Genomic DNA, 16,422 nt, shown 5'->3' with positions numbered 1-16,422 from the left:
ATTTAGCGAGGGAACATTCCCTCGCGAATATAATTAGTGACAGATTTGTGAGAGATTTGCAAGGAAATGTTTCCCACTAAATACAAGTCGCTAATTTAGTGATGAATTTTTCTCTCATTATTCCCTCACTAATTGTTGAAAATGTATGCCTCGCTAATCCCTTGCAAATCTCTCACTATATACATGAACTAATTTCTTCTCTCTAATCCTCCATTATTTCCTTGCAAAACTAATTCTTATAAGTCCTTCGCCATTTCCTCACAAAACTTCCCTCACTAATCATTTTTCCCTTGCAAACTTTCCTCTCAAATCTCTCACTATTCCTTCGCAAACTATCCCTCGCTAATTACTTGTCATTCCCTTGTAAATTTTCTCTCACTATTCACTCGCTCTTTCCACATAAATTATCTCCTACTAATTGCTCCCAATTCCGTCGCAATGCATGAAATATCTTTCCCTCGCTATGTACCCATGTCCTTCTCTAATCCCTCGATAATTACTCTTGAAGTTTTAATTTTATATTAATTATTATTTTACAATTTATAATTATCATATAAAATTATGCCTATATACTAAAAAAATTGTGTGCAATTATAATTTTTTAAATCAAAATGTAAAAAGTTGTATTAAATGCTACATCCAAATAATAAATCTTAAATCAGAAACAAAAATAAATTAAACATGATTATAAATTTAAGATATAATATATTCATAAATAATAATGTGTCAATATAATCTAATTTGCATAAACTAAATTCCAAATCAAATTACTCTATGAGATAAAAAAAGAAAAATAAAAAACTTAATACATTTCTAAACCAATAGATCAAATCAATTTGAGAATCTTAAAATATTACTCGCTTCAAGTTTTAGTCATTAATTATTTCCCCAAAGCATCACCATCTTATATCCTTTAAACATCACATAATCCAAATTGACACATAATGTATATATTGTTGTGTATCTTGTAGAGTCTAAACCAATGATTACAATATTTACAACTTCTTTTCCAGTGAAAAGAAAAAACACATCCTTGTTAACTTCTAAAATAATTAAATAAAATCTATAAAATTAATCTTAAATTATAATTTTTGAAAGTTATTGGACCAAGACCTGTAAATGAAGGGAACAATTTTAATGGAGCAATTCTTAATAACATGTACATGCTCAAAAAACTCCACAGTAGTTAGTCAAGACCTACAAAAGGATAACAAGTAAAAATAATGATATTAATAATTTTATAGGGGTATGAAATGCATTTTTTATAACATCTTAATTTTTTTAAAATTATTAAAAAAAATGATATTTTTATTAATTAAATAGGTTTTATAATTATATTAAATGATTTTTAAATAATTAAGAGTGTTTTTATTAATTAAAAAAATATTTGTAAAATTATTTATTATATCAATTATTAGTGTGACACTCGTTCTATCCCAGTATATAATACAAATATAATAAAGAAGAAAACTATTTATAACTTAAGTAAAATGGTTCACATATAAAACACTCCTAAACATCCAACTAATTTGAAACAAAATTTATAAAATAAAAACTTTACAATTATATCTAACAAAGAAACATAATGTCCAAATGAAATCAACTCCAAATCTAATCCATTGCCTCGATGTCAAACTATTAGAGCAACCCATACTTCAACTCTCGGCACCTTGAGTGCCACCACATCAAGTTCATCTTCACCAAAAATAACCACAAAATGTATGATTAGAAAAACAAGTGTTCACATGTAAGTTACAAGAAGAAATCTCATCCATTATAATTTAGTCAAAAAATATATAATTAAACATATCAGCCAATCTCATGTCATGTTATTAAATTTCAAACCCATCCAAGTCTATCATTACATCCCAACATAATTATTCACCATAAAAATACTCACACTAATGCTTATGCACTACAATCTCCTAAGAAGCATTGACTCGGAGCACTGCACAATGGGCGAACCTTATCAATCTCCCCAAGCACTAACATCCACTTCCCGACTATTAAACACCACAGGCCAGTGGATATATAAGTATAACATGCATCCCTTGTTAATCACCACACAAGCCAAGGTAATGCACTGCCCTGTTAATCACCACACAAGCCAAGGCGGTTATACATATTATACATTCCATGTTAATCACCATTAGGCTATGGTAATGCATATGTGTCTATTGATGGCCAATCCATACCACCAAATCCATTCCTCATCTTCATTCATGCTAATGCACATTTATTAACTATTCACATACAACCACATTATATATCACTCATCCAAATACAAACCATTCATGCTCAAATATACTCAGCCAAATACACTCCAGTTATATCTATGCATAAATAGCCATTATTGGACATCATACATTTCACAACCATGATCAAAATCCATCAATATAATACCATATTTCAAAATCCCACATCAAACTTATTCAATTATATCATAGGTATTATAAACCTTCACTAAAAAATCATAAAGTATCACAAACATGCCAAAAAAGGGTCCTAAAACATCAAAAATGCAAACTGAAATACAATGTCCACACCAGGCCCATAAATCGTAACAGCTTGACCTCTACTCACTATTTTGATCATAACTTGAGTTATACTCATTCTTTTTGAGTGATTTAAATGCCATTGGAAAGATAACACCCAAGGCTATAACCTGTGTGAATAATGTTAAGTCAGACGAAGAAATTCCCAAAAAGGTTTTAAGTGAGACAAATATAATATATGTTGTTATCTCTAACAAGTGAGTTAGTGTTTCAGAAAGACGTAAGAACAAATAAAATGAAGAAAAGGCATAAGCATCAGACGATACAAGATAGAAGGCCAACATAAGCACTTAACAAGACCATGCCAAATACAATCTAAGGTAGCACATAAAGAGTCAGAAGGAAGATGATCAACGACCAAGAAGAAATGAAAAGCCTGACCATATACAAGGTTGACCAAGATGAAAGAAAAGTCAAAATACTGATCAGACAAAGGTCAAAGTATTGAACTAAATGTCGACTACCAGACGCAAACAAAGAATGACACACAATCACTTAAGAAATCAAGATTCAAAAGAAAATTTGAATATCATCTACACTCACAGAAGAACACGCGAAGGAATTCAAATTATAAGAAGAAAGAAGAAGAGCATGCTCAAATGCTAAATCATGTATATGTCAGAAAAAGTACATCACTTTTTCAGGCAAGGACAAAAGTTCCATAGCTATAGGATTAGAAAATGACAAAAAGGTTCCTAGGACTCTGCTATATTCAGACACAACTACTGAGCAAGGAAACTTCACGCATTGTCTATGAACAGGAAGCAACATTTAATGCAAGGCCAAATGCATTAAATGAAAGAATCAAACTAGTCATGAACGACTATATTAGCTTTAATGGACATATGCAACGGGAAGCTCCGCATAAACAGACATATTCAAAATCAAGCAACGGGAAGATTCTACAAGAATATATATATATATATATATATATATATATATATATATATATATATATATCATTACCTCAAACCTTAAAAGGTTGGCTTTTGATTGAAAGAAAAAGAGTGATATCAAGCCCACGAGACAGAGACCAGAGATGAGCATACATAGTCATATGTACAATGTAATATTGTATTTTTATCTCGACTAAGGTGTTCGAAATGTCAGTGATGGACTAAACCTTAGTGAGTGTTGTAAACCTATGTATCCTCTCCATGAGAGTAACCCAAACACTCAAACATAAGTCTCTGTAAAACTAAGGTAGCGAACCTAGTGAATGTAGGAAATTCCCAATCCTCTCTGAGAGTTATGTATGCACTCAAACCAAAACTGTCATGCCAACATAGTAAAGCCTGAAGAGGCTAGGAAAAGAATACTTGTAAAGCCTGGAGGGGTTTGTCAAATAATACTCACTAATAGCCAAAAGTGGCTGAGAAGAATATACTAGCGTTGGTGAGTGAAGTCAACGGGCCAGGAGTGGTCGAGAATACTTAGAGAACTAGAAGTGGTTTAAGAATACAAGCGTTGCTGAGTGAAGCCGACGGGCCAAGAGTGGTCGAGAATACTTGGAGAACCAGAAGTGGTTTAAGAATACTAGCGTTGGAGAGTGAGCTGACGGGCCAGGAGTGGTCGAGAATACTCAGGGCCAGGAGTGGTCAAGAATACTCAAGGCTAGGAGTGGTCGAGAATACTCAGGTCCAGGAGTTGATGATAATACTCAATATTCTTCATTTCATATCTAGTGGAACCCTTCAAGTTGAAGGAGACTGAACGTAGCTCAGTTGAGCGAACCAGTACAAAATGATTGCCTTGTTTTTCTCGTTTAATCAGGAACAAATCTTATTTATTGATTAGATCATTGTAAAAGACTTCATCCAATATTTACATATTGTTAAAACCATTTCTCAGACGAAGATGCACATATATTTAATAGATCTATTGCACTGAAAAGATTTATCAACTACTTGTCTCTAAAATGAAATTATCTTAAAAAGGGCAATGTAAGAACTACAACTATTATCTTTATGAAACATTTTCCCTAGCAGACGATAAACCCTTCAGACGTATTGACTGTATGTTAAGTAAACTCTGTCTAACCGTCTGATATTTGAAAGTGCATTGGACGAAGAGGATTACACTTGCAAAAACATTTTTAAAATTTTCTTCCTTCACACACATATTCAACTCCCCGTCTATCTATTTTTTCGCTAACTTCAAAGAACATGAAGCCTAAAAATGTCGTTAAGGTCACCTCGGATGGCTGACAACACAAAGCTTAATATTTTGCGCACTTGAATGGAGACAGAACTTATAACTCGCATAACTCAATCAATTCTTAACATTTTTACACAATTCTAGAGTCTAAATTATATCCTAAAGTGTCTACTTTCTAACCAAATACACAGAAATTGCTTTGGTTAATCATAAAAAAAGATATTTCAAAAACACTAAGGTACATTCATAATAAAATATATCAATTACTCATTAATTCATATAATTAAGGGTGCTCATGAATTTACAAGAACCTTAACTTATATAGCACATTCCAATGAATTCAATTATCATCTAGATCATCAATTTTACCAAACAATATAGCAACCACATTTACAAATTAATATAAAACCTAGTTGAATCATCAATTTCACAAAACAATATACCAATAAACAAAATCTCAATCCTTCATAAAGCCTAACCCAAGAGACATTTCAAGAGGATTGAATTATCAAACAGAATATCAATTTTCATCAAATAGTACCTAAATTATAACCATACATTGTCATAGAAATTAATTAAATTGTCAAACTCATAAACAAAAATGAATTAGAAAATACTAAGAATTTCAAGGACTTCTCCCTCTACCCATTCCCTCCTATAACCACGCATATGAAACACTCCCTTTTTCCCTCGTACCTTGTTGTGTCAATAGGAACAATTTTGACGTAGTTTGGGATTGCCCCTGAGCACTCCTCCTCAGAGTTTCTTTCTTCTCTTCTCTTTCTCTCCTAACCCTTCAGAGCGCAAAATGAAGCAAATAAGGTTAACTTCGCCTAACTCCTTTCTTAAAATAATCTACTTGGCCAGGTCAACCCAATCCATTTTACTTCTCTTCTTGACTTGCTTCTCTTTTTCCTAATATATATATATATATATATATATATATATATATGTATATATAATATAAAATACTTTTCTCCCTATAATAATAAAAATATTTCTGACCAAAATATAATAATATGAAAAATATTATCTTAAAAAAAAAAGGATGTTACAATCCCACCACCTTTTAAGAAATTCATACCCAAATTATCGAATGAAAAAGTTCAAATATGACCTTCATCTTCTCAAGGGTGTTACAATTAGAGATATAAATATATTTGATTTGTTTTAACGTATTTTGATTATGTTATAATTTTGGTTAGCTAAGAGGTTTTATGGATAAGAATATTTTTAGATAAGGGAAATAAACATTTCCAAATTATTTTATTTGAAGAGATATGATCTTATGTATTTATCTATAAGATTTTTATTTAATTAATTAGGATAATAATATATTTTGAGAGATATTTTAAGATAGTTATTTATTTATCTATTTTTTATCTATTATTTTCAAAGTATATTTGACAAATAAAAAAATGATAATATTAAAGGTAATCAATAATGAGTATGAAAATATAAGCTTAATTTATTTGTTGAACTTACTTGACTGGATATTACTCATCCATTAATTCTATATTCCACGGATATGAGAACCAAAAACCTTATGAGCACCAATATCACAATATTGTGGCCCTGTTGAACAAATAAAACACATTGTAATTCTAAAATAAATAAAGTAGAACACATATATAAGCCAGTATTAAAAAAGAAAAGAAGCAATATGATTCCAAATAAAAGTCGCTCAAAAGACACTTATATCACACATTATTGATTTTCTTTTTATTTGCTAGAAGATGAACCATGAGTTTGAAACCACAACCTAGATCAATGGATTCAATGCTATAACACAATCAATGAGAACAACCAATTACTATAATCACCTAAATATTGTGAGATAGAGATCACTATAAGGGAAAGGGGGAGCGCAAGAGGTGACAAATAGTAGGAGGAATTAAGGGAATTGAGAGATTTAACACCCTAAATCCAATGGCTTAGAATATCAAATTATTTAGGAAGAAATAATGAATAATTGGGACAAAATGATAAAATATTGAAAAAGCGTACTGATTCTAATTTTTTTTTATTGATAATAATGATTATAAATTACTTAATAAAAATAATATTTTAATTAATATTTTTATCTATATAACAAATGTTAATTTTAATTCAAATTTATAATAAATAAATATTTTTAAATATATAAATTATAGCTTTAAAATTAATATAAATAAATATTTTTAAATATATAAATTATATTTTATACTTATGATAAATAATTTATCTTCTAGCACAATATTATAATTATTTATTGATTATTTATTTTAAATTTTTAAAATTTAATCCATAAATAATCATGATAAATAAAAACTTAATTAAATAAAAAAGTTAAATAAATCCCTAAAAATAACATATAGGGTTGATTTGTATGATTTTGATAAATATGTATTATATAACTAATATTTTAGCACGTTTAATTTAAATACTAATAAATATTTATTTTATAAAATTTATAATAAATTATATACAAAATAAATACTATATTTACATATATAAATTATATTTAAAAATAACATAAATAAATGTTAGTCTTCTTAAACAAGTTCTCAACTTCAAATCTAATTTTATAGGGATAATATTATTAGGAGGGAAGATCTTATTAAAAGTGACCAACCAAGTTCCTTAGTAGAGATTAGTCATCTGTGAAACTAATAAATACTTAATACTAATATATGATATTAGGATAAAATATATAATTTAACTTGTGATAATAATTCTTAATTAAAAATGCTTCTATTTAAGTATAAAATCTCAAAAACATTACATTGAAAATAACTAATAAAAGTGCTTTCATTTATGATGAATATCTAGATTACTTGAGTTCATGGTAATTAGATTGTAATTTTCATTTTTGTGACTAAATATTAGATAATGATCTGGTTGAATTCGTATTGTAATTTTGACATTGCTTGAATTCAAATACAGTTGATGAACTGTGATAATTTTACTCTATGAATTGATTCTTGGATTGATGACTTTTTCAATTGATTACTATTTTATTCTTTTAATTGTTAATTTCATGAATTGTGAATCAAATATCTACTCTATTTGCATGATAATTTTAGATTCAATGAATTTGTGTCTCTGTAAAAAGTGAACTATATTTGTTTTTACACTACAAAGTTAAAGGAAACATGATTGTTTTTGGTAGTAACTCACCATTGCTACCAGTACTGGCATTGTTGTCCAGGACAAAAATTATTGTGCATTTATCTTATCACAATTATCACTTATTTGTTCCTTTATTTTTATGTATATACTAATCAATTTTTTTTGTGTACTAATCAAAAGTGTATTGCAATTTAATGTTGGTAATTACTACAGGTGTTACTAAACTGTGTAGATATGTGATAAGGCTTGGTGTCCAAGGTTAATCCATCATCTTAAGTAAATTAATCCCTTTTATGTGTTAAATTTTGATTAAAATCAACAAGTTCCTTCATCTAAAAGGATTTTTATGGTTGGAGTAATTAGTCATTTTTTCGACTAACTACGCTTAAGCTGGAATTTTGTCAAGTAATGGCAAAAAGATTAAGGATTCAGACTATAGATAAACAATAAAAGAGGTATTCTTAGCCTTGGCCAAAATCATCAAATTCATTCTTTTAGGATACTTTTAAAATGTTTTAAGTATTGTAGTATTTTTCAAAATCATCAAAAAATTAAGAAAATAAAAAATCAATTTAGAATTTTAATTTAATGTTATTGGAATTTAAAATAAAAAATGTGTTACCATTTTCAAATTTCTAGATCATTTCAACATTTTGTTGACTTTTGACTTTAACTTTTCAATTTTACCTATTTTATTATTTTTAGAAAGAAGATGAAACCTTGTTTTCTCATAATTTAGATTTTAGGTTTTTAGCTTAAAGCCTTAAGAGACTTTGTAACACCCGGATTTTAACAGATTATACAAAAGCTCAAAGTCCCATAAGGGTGATTTAGTAGCCAAAAACGGGCCGTTCCCAAACTGGAACGGGTCGTTCCAAACTACAAAAATTGTCTAATTTCTTAGTTGAGAACGGGGCATTCCCAACTGGAACAGGACGTTCTAAATTACCAAAAAGGCTTGTAACCCTAGTTGGGAACGACCCGTTCTGGTTTAAGAACTGGCCGTTCTGGATGTGAATTTTACACATGACGTAAGAGTCTAGAACGGGCCGTTCTGGATTTGAAACGGGTTGTTCCAGCGACTCCTGATGCCTATAAATAGAGCGTTCTAGCACTCCTAAAATCACATTTTTCAGTTCTGACTTCTTTCTTCTACATTCTATTCTTTTCCTTCTATACTCTTTGAAGACCGAGGGGCACTCAAAGGAGGAGACCGAGGATATCTCTGTTTTAATTTTAGCTACTACTTATCGAGGTACGGGGGAAATTTGTATGCATAGTTACATGAGGGAATTGGGTAGAGAAAGAGTCCCTTAGAATTATGGGTAATTTTATAATTATTTCTGTTTGAGGAATTGATAATCCCATTAGATTCTGTATGTATTGAGGATTAGAAATATATATTTAATTTGTGAAAATGATGATATGGGAGAGAGGATGAAATTGTAGAAAAGTACCCGTCAGTTAGGTTTTAGAAAAATTGGAGGTTTTACTATTTGATTTGATATTGTATTAAATTTGGTGAATTAATTGGGTTTTATATTATTTTATAAATATTATTGTTATATTATTGTTATAGATGTGTATTCATGGTTAATTGCTTGATGAGTATGTGAATCATTGTATTGTGTGGACTTATCTGTATGTAATATGGAATTTGAGTTATGAAATGAGATGTGTAGAATGTGAATGAGATGTGATTGTGGATTCTCATACTGATGACCAGGGGTGAGCACGGCCCTAGGCTGGTAAAAGGGTAATGTGACCTTGGCACAATGTTATGCAGGGGTGAGCATGACCCTAGGCTGCTAAAAGGGTAGCGTGACCTTGGCACAGTGTTTTGTCAGGGGTGAGCACGATCCTAGGCTGAAGGGTAGTGTGACCTTGACATAGTAATATTTGTGATAATTGTGATTGTGATGTGATTGTGGTTCCTCACACATATGATCAGGGATGAGACGACCCTGAGTAAGTGATGCTATAGGGATGGCGTGCTCTTGGCATAGTATGGGATGAGTGAGACAATTAATACGTATCGCTTATGTCTAGAGTGGCACGACCTTGAGGTGGCGTGACCATTGGCATAGTGTTAATTGCAAGATTTGTGATAAACTGGTGTGATTGTGAAATTGTGATGTGAATATGATGCATGATTGATAGAATTAGAATGTATGGATAAGCTTGTAAAGACTTCATTAATTGATGAGTTATGATAAGATTATATTGTGGATTTTCCTTGTGTGCTTTACATATAGATGTTTTCTTTTCTCACCGTATAATTTGTGGATATTTTAGGTGAGGAAGATCTGAATATGAGTGACATCTAGAATGCCAACAGTTGAATTGTGGGTATGCTTTGATATTATGACATCGGGACAAAGGATTTCTAGGACATGAAATTTTTATATGGATTTAGAGTTGTATTTATTATTTTTGAAAAGAATTTGTAAACTCTTATGTTCTATTTTCCAATGTTTATTTTCAATCATTTTGGATATTGAAAAACATTTATGAAGGTTTTTATGTGAATCCTTTTACCAGTGTTGAAAAATTTATTTCCTTAATTTAATTACATTATTACGATATATGTGTTGAGGTAGTAAGGGTGTCACAGGCTTTGTATTTAAAGAATACTTGATATTTATAAAGTATGAAGAGACTTTAATAGTATGAAGAACAACCAATTACTATAATCACCTAAATAGTGTGAGATAGAGATCATTGTAAGGGAAAGGGGGAGCGCAAGACGTGACAAAGGATTTAGTCACCAAATAGTAGGAGGAATTAAGGGAATTGAGAGATTTAACACCCTAAATCCAATGGCTTAGAATATCAAATTATTTAGGAGGAAATAATAAAAAATTGGGACGGAATGATAAAATATTGAAAAGCGTACTGATTCTAATTTTTTTTATTGATAATAATGATTATAAATTACTTAATAAAAAATAATATTTTAATTAATATTTTTCTCTATAAAATTTTTTAATTTTAATTCAAATTTATAATAAATAAATATTTTAAATATATAAATTATATTTTAAAATTAATATAAATAAATATTTTTAAATATATAAATTATATTTTAAAATTTATATAAATAAATATTTTTAAATATATAAATTATATTTTATATTTATGATAAATAATTTATCTTCTAGCACAGTATTATAATTATTTATTGATTATTTATTTTAAAATTTTAAAATTTAATCCATAAATAATTATGATAAATAAAAATCTAATTAAATAAAAGAATTAAATAAATACCTAACTCATAGAAAAAAAAAATCTTTAAAAATATTCTCATATAAGATAGAAGATATAAGATAGAAGTATGTGTTTAATGTAGCTAGGAGTGATCCAAATATTATTTCGGATGTTGCAGTTGAGGAGCCTGCTAATGCTGATTATAGTTCTACATTGCTTGATGATCAGCCAGTCAATTTGGTGATCGTTGACTCGGTTAAAGATCCTGCAAACCGAGTGGTTCATTCAACTGTCATTGCAAAAACGGCCTTAGCTGATGACACCTATTCTGTGTCTGCTGCGGAAGCTGTTCCAGAATCTCATGCGGTGATCCAAGCTTGTAGCTGTTAGAAGGATGCAATTTCTAGTGTTGCACCAGCAGAATGTGAGCTTCAGTCTTCTAGGGGACTAGCAAGTGACAACGATTCTTCTTTAGATGGCATGCCATCTTTGGAAGACATCTCAAATGATAATAATCAGCACCATCAGTCTGATCAGGATCAAGTTTTAGTCTCGCATATTGATGGTGACATAGCACAAGCACAAAATGTCATAAAAAGTGGGATTTTGCAGCCATTGCAGATGCTGCTACCGAATCTGAAGATGAACAAGAGGATTTGCTGCCTCATGTACCAAAGGATCTTAAGTCGAAGACCCCGAGTGCGAGTAGCTTTTGGCCGGACCCATGTCTTGATCGAATAGATGACTTCTATAATGTTCAACAAGAGCTGTTTAGCTAGTTATGCTCCCTCTGTCCAGCAAGATTTCAAGATCCTTACAGAGAGTGGATATGTGTGGAAGGAAGTGGATCAGCCCTCACAAAAGGCTAAAGCTCATAGTCACAACAAACCTTCAGTGTCTAGACCAAGAACTAGATCAAGGGCTGCAAAATCCTCTAAATATTCCTGAATTAGAGTTGCAACAAAGAACATACTAAAAATTTATCAGACTTTCAAAACCCAGATGATAATCAATACATGAAGAACTATTAATTAAACAACTAAAAAAATGAGAAACGTGGCAACAAATCACTTCACAATGTTAAAGACATACTGTCAAGGTTAGGTTAACTAAATTGGTGATGTACCTATATCAAACTTCTTGCTATCAATATCTATGCCAATAATCCGGGATGCACCAGCAGCTTTTGCACCCTCAGCAACCTGTCAAGTATAAATTACAAATCACAATAGCAGCCCACAAACAGGCAAAAATATAAACACCTACAAACAATTTATCTTCAGAAACTTACAGCAAGCCCAACAGTTCCAAGGCCAAAAACAGCGACAATTGACCCTGACTCCACTTTTGCAGTGTTCCAGACAGCTCCATGGCCTAAAAATTGGGGGGAAATAGATATCACAACTTCATAATAATAAGCAAACTTGGTATTGGAAGCACACAAGACAAAACGTTTTTTAGCATTAAGAAAGAAAGAAGGGGGGAAAAAGTTCTGTAAAGTAACATTTTTTATCTTTCACAAAGCATGTTAATTGAAACTGTCAAAAAAAAAAAAAAAATGCAGCATCACCGATAGACTTGTTATCAAACTTAAAAGGTTTAATTATTGTTTGATACCTATAGTTTCATAAACTTTACATTTTAGTCCTTATAGTTAAAAAAGCTCCTTTATAATTTCTATGCATATCATTTTTTGTTTCCTTTTAGTCTTAGTTGTCTATTGACTATTGTTATAAGAATTAAAAGGTAAATTTTTGAAACTATAGAGACTAAAAATGGAAACAATAAGAGTATGTAAAGATGCTAAAATGGAATGCTTTAATGTATTTTTGAAACTGTTTCTCAAGCATGCCAAGGGTGCAACAAACCTCCATCCCCATATCCCTACAATAAGGTAGAGAGCCCAAGTGTTATCATTTTTACAGAAGTATTGAAGTATATTTTCATTTGAAAGGTAATAAATAAAACATTCAGCATATTTTTCAGTCACCACCAACATTTTATTATGTATATATAACAAACAAATGAAAACAAATGAAATTAATTAAGATGGTGCACCAAATATTGCAGCATAAAACACCTAGATTATAAAACTAAACCAACTTTATATTGTCTTTGATCTCATATCATGCATGCAACATATTCAAAAAGTACAACCTAACCTTTCGAATTGAAATAAGAACATCTCGAACAGCCTCCCCACTATCAACCTTTGATGATGAGCGAAGAATTGAAGCATTGGAAAGCAAAATATCATAATACTGCTCGAGCTGCACATTAGATATTTGTACAGGAACCCAATACTCAACAAACCTAAAGGAGTCAGACTTGCAACCTTGTGTAGTATGACTTGACAACCTCTCCTTCGGTTGAATATCAGAATTATTTATTAAACTGGCTTCGTTTTCATTGTTGACTTGAGAATCCTTCTGCGGCAAGTTTGCATATATACATTATCCATCTTGAAGCTGATGAAAAATACAAATCGATCAAAGACTTACCCACACCCACACACGCATACATATATGAATATACATGTAAATAAGCAGGAAAAACAAAATGTATAACATTCACATGAGGAACATATTCAGCATAAACTACTCTGTACAACTGAATATACTTAAGGAAGAACAACCTAGCAAAGGAAACCATAATAACTCTAATAGATTAGATAAACACAATAGTGCATCACTGATATATTAGAACAATCCTGCTTCTAAGATGTAAGGACATATGTCAGACAACAACTACACTAGTGTTAGGACAACTCTAAAATCATTATATTCTTCAATTTCATAACATTTTTCAGAAAGAAAAAAATTGCATTAGAAATTTAAGTAAAAATCAGCAAAAAATGATGTCGCATAATTAATAATATAATCTATTATTAACATTTGAAAGGAATAATAACTCATGTTTTATTTTATAGGTCTTTTTTAGCCTCGGTGAAAAATGATAAAACCGTTTTCAATGATGGGATTGGAGCTAGAGGTGGAACTGAAATAAGGAATTTTCACTGGGATATTTCATTTTTTGATTAGGACTCAATTTTATTAAATTGAATTCTAAAATCACTAAGAGTAGCTTCCTCACAAGTCAATTAATTGTGTTGGCTATGAGAAATCAATCAAGTACTATTGGAATTTCAACTTTATAGTACTGGAGGGATCATTTGGATTGAAAAGACATTCAGTTTTTACAAGTTAATTTTACATTTATTTAAAAATGTCACCTTATTTTCAATTTTCTTTCCTCTTTTCAAAAGTCTGTATAAGAATTAATGAAAAAAATAAAAAGTTGTTTTCAATGTTCCTATACAAATTTCTCAAATCAAACTTGCTTACTATGTTATAAACATCATCAACATATGTTTTTTGATGGGAACACAACAAAGATTCTTCTGGCGTGTTTTGCAAATAGAAACATTTATACAGAACAAAGCAAGAATATGTATGAATTTGGAAGGCCTCTATTGGCCAGGATCAACTATTTTGCCTTCAGCAGGGTCCTTTATTCTATTATATGCCTCAACAATATAAAGAAGTTGCTTACTCATATGCATGCTCAATCTCTTGTTTCCCTGTTGAAACCGGTTGGTAATCTTTGAACCACTCACATACATTAAGTGGAACCTGCACAATGAAAATACATTAGACTGCAATTATGATAACCTCTTTAGCAAGGATAAAATGTACAATATTAAGATGGTTCTTGATTTCAGGATCTACTTCTCAAATATGTCAAACCTGCCTAAGAATAACATGAAGGATTTTTTTTGTGTATGGAAAAGAGAAAGACATTATAATTTTCTGAGATGAGAAGAAATCTTAACCGTGAAAAATATAAAGCTTTCAGAAGAAGGTATCTTATAAAGGAACCAGAGAAAGAAAAAGCTGACATAAGAATTTTTCACATAATTGTAGTAGAAGTTAAAGTTAATAAAGACTAAAAAAAATAAACCTCAAAACACGGTTGCTCCAGGACCCACTCGAAAAGTTCCTTAGTCTCCATCATTCTATTTCTGTTTTCATCCTCAAAAAATGTTTGATCATACCTCAAGGCAAGTGTGATTCAATGCAATTTCAGCTTTGAACATTTTATAATTATGACGCTCTCTTGCCAGCAACATTGAATATGTTAGTGTCACAGTAACACAGAAAGCACAGTCACTAATCGCATGACAGTGAAATGAAAGTGTTACTGTGCCACCGAAGTAGAAATTACCATGGTGGTAGTTGAGAATCCCTCACTCTCTCCGGCATCCAGCCCCGCCGCAAAATCCTCAATAGCGTCGCCGCCTTCCAATAATCTGTCGGAATCGTTAACTCCGACGACTGGTTCCGCTGCAGAACGGCGGCTCTCGGCGACGGCGTTGACGCGTCGAAGAGGATGCACTTGGCGAAACGAACGATGCCGATCAACGTGATGAGGTCCATTTTGGATTGTTCCTCGCTCCGATTGATAATCTCTTCCTCCAGGCTCTCAATCTCCGCTCTACAGCTGGACGCATTGCGAATCTCTAGTTTGTCGAAAATCAAAGAGAGATGCGCTTGATTGGGAACGATCTCGTGCTTGATCTGGTCGCTTATGTGGAGTTCTTGGAGAGGGAAAACATTGAGGAGCGTGGAGAGTTCTCCGGTGAGCATGGAAGGTGTCGGCAACGATTTCGATTTGCACGAGCACATTGAACTTACTTCTTCCGTTGGAGCAATCTTCAGTTAGCGTTATGATCCATAGAGGAGGCAGTTGGCAGTGCTGCTGAAGGAACGCATTTGATCTGTGAGTTGAAGCAGAGACTCACTCACGTGCCCTGTTTTTTATTATTATATTGGATTTCTTTAAAAAAAATTTATAAAAATGTTTCAATTAAATTGACTGGTAAACATTGTGGCGGTTTCTAACTGCTGAAAAATTTAATTATTTGTGGAGTTAAAAATAACCCCAAAAGTATAACGGCGGTTTTTAAAAATCGCAAAATAAAAACATAAAAGATTACCTAATTTTTTGTAGTGCTTGTTTTGTCTGTGAGTTTTCGTTTGGTCCCTCGTTATTTACTTTTACTTTTTCTGTTAATATTAGAACTATTAATGTGAAGCATATGATTCTTGAGGAGTGGAGTACTAAATTAGTTAGGATCCCTCTTTTCATAGTGATGTTATATCATATCTACCCTTTGTTCAAAATATAGGATTGATTTGTATGATTTTGATAAATATTAATATTTTAGCATATGTAATTTACATACTAAATATTTAATATATAAAATTTATAATATATTATATACAAAATAAATACTATATTTATATATATAAATTATATTTAAAAATAACATAAATAGATGTTAGCCTTCTTAAACAAGTTCTCAAGTTCAAATCCAATTTCATGGGGA

The 16,422-nt window shown here is 31.0% G+C and overlaps 1 protein-coding gene across 13 annotated transcripts; it reads right to left on the bottom strand.

The window, feature by feature from the left end:
- Positions 1-5,252: 5,252 nt before the first annotated feature.
- On the bottom strand, positions 5,253-15,868 carry LOC109795803 (U-box domain-containing protein 16). 13 transcript variants are annotated; one of them, XR_014431503.1, is made up of 6 exons: positions 15,088-15,868; positions 14,586-14,665; positions 13,196-13,462; positions 12,325-12,407; positions 6,198-12,235; positions 5,253-5,506 (listed from the first exon to the last, which is right to left on the bottom strand). XR_014431503.1 is itself a non-coding variant. In XM_083068312.1 (6 exons), exons 1-3 carry the CDS (start codon positions 15,716-15,718, stop codon positions 13,440-13,442), a joined length of 564 nt encoding a protein of 187 aa, XP_082924438.1. In that variant the 5' UTR covers positions 15,719-15,856; the 3' UTR covers positions 11,099-12,235; positions 12,325-12,407; positions 13,196-13,243; positions 13,347-13,439. The 13 variants fall into 13 exon arrangements, 10 of the variants coding, with proteins under 10 accessions (XP_082924438.1, XP_082924439.1, XP_082924431.1 ...); XR_014431502.1 differs by having other exon boundaries at positions 5,254-5,506; positions 14,994-15,867; XR_014431501.1 differs by having other exon boundaries at positions 5,260-5,506; positions 13,196-13,501; positions 14,994-15,866.
- Between the last annotated feature and the right edge of the window lie 554 nt (positions 15,869-16,422).

Source organism: Cajanus cajan, chromosome 2 (genome assembly GCF_000230855.2).
Source record: "Cajanus cajan strain Asha chromosome 2, NIPB_CcT2T_4, whole genome shotgun sequence".
Taxonomy (NCBI): Eukaryota; Viridiplantae; Streptophyta; class Magnoliopsida; order Fabales; family Fabaceae; genus Cajanus; species Cajanus cajan.
This window is presented reverse-complemented; position numbering and strand designations above follow the sequence as displayed.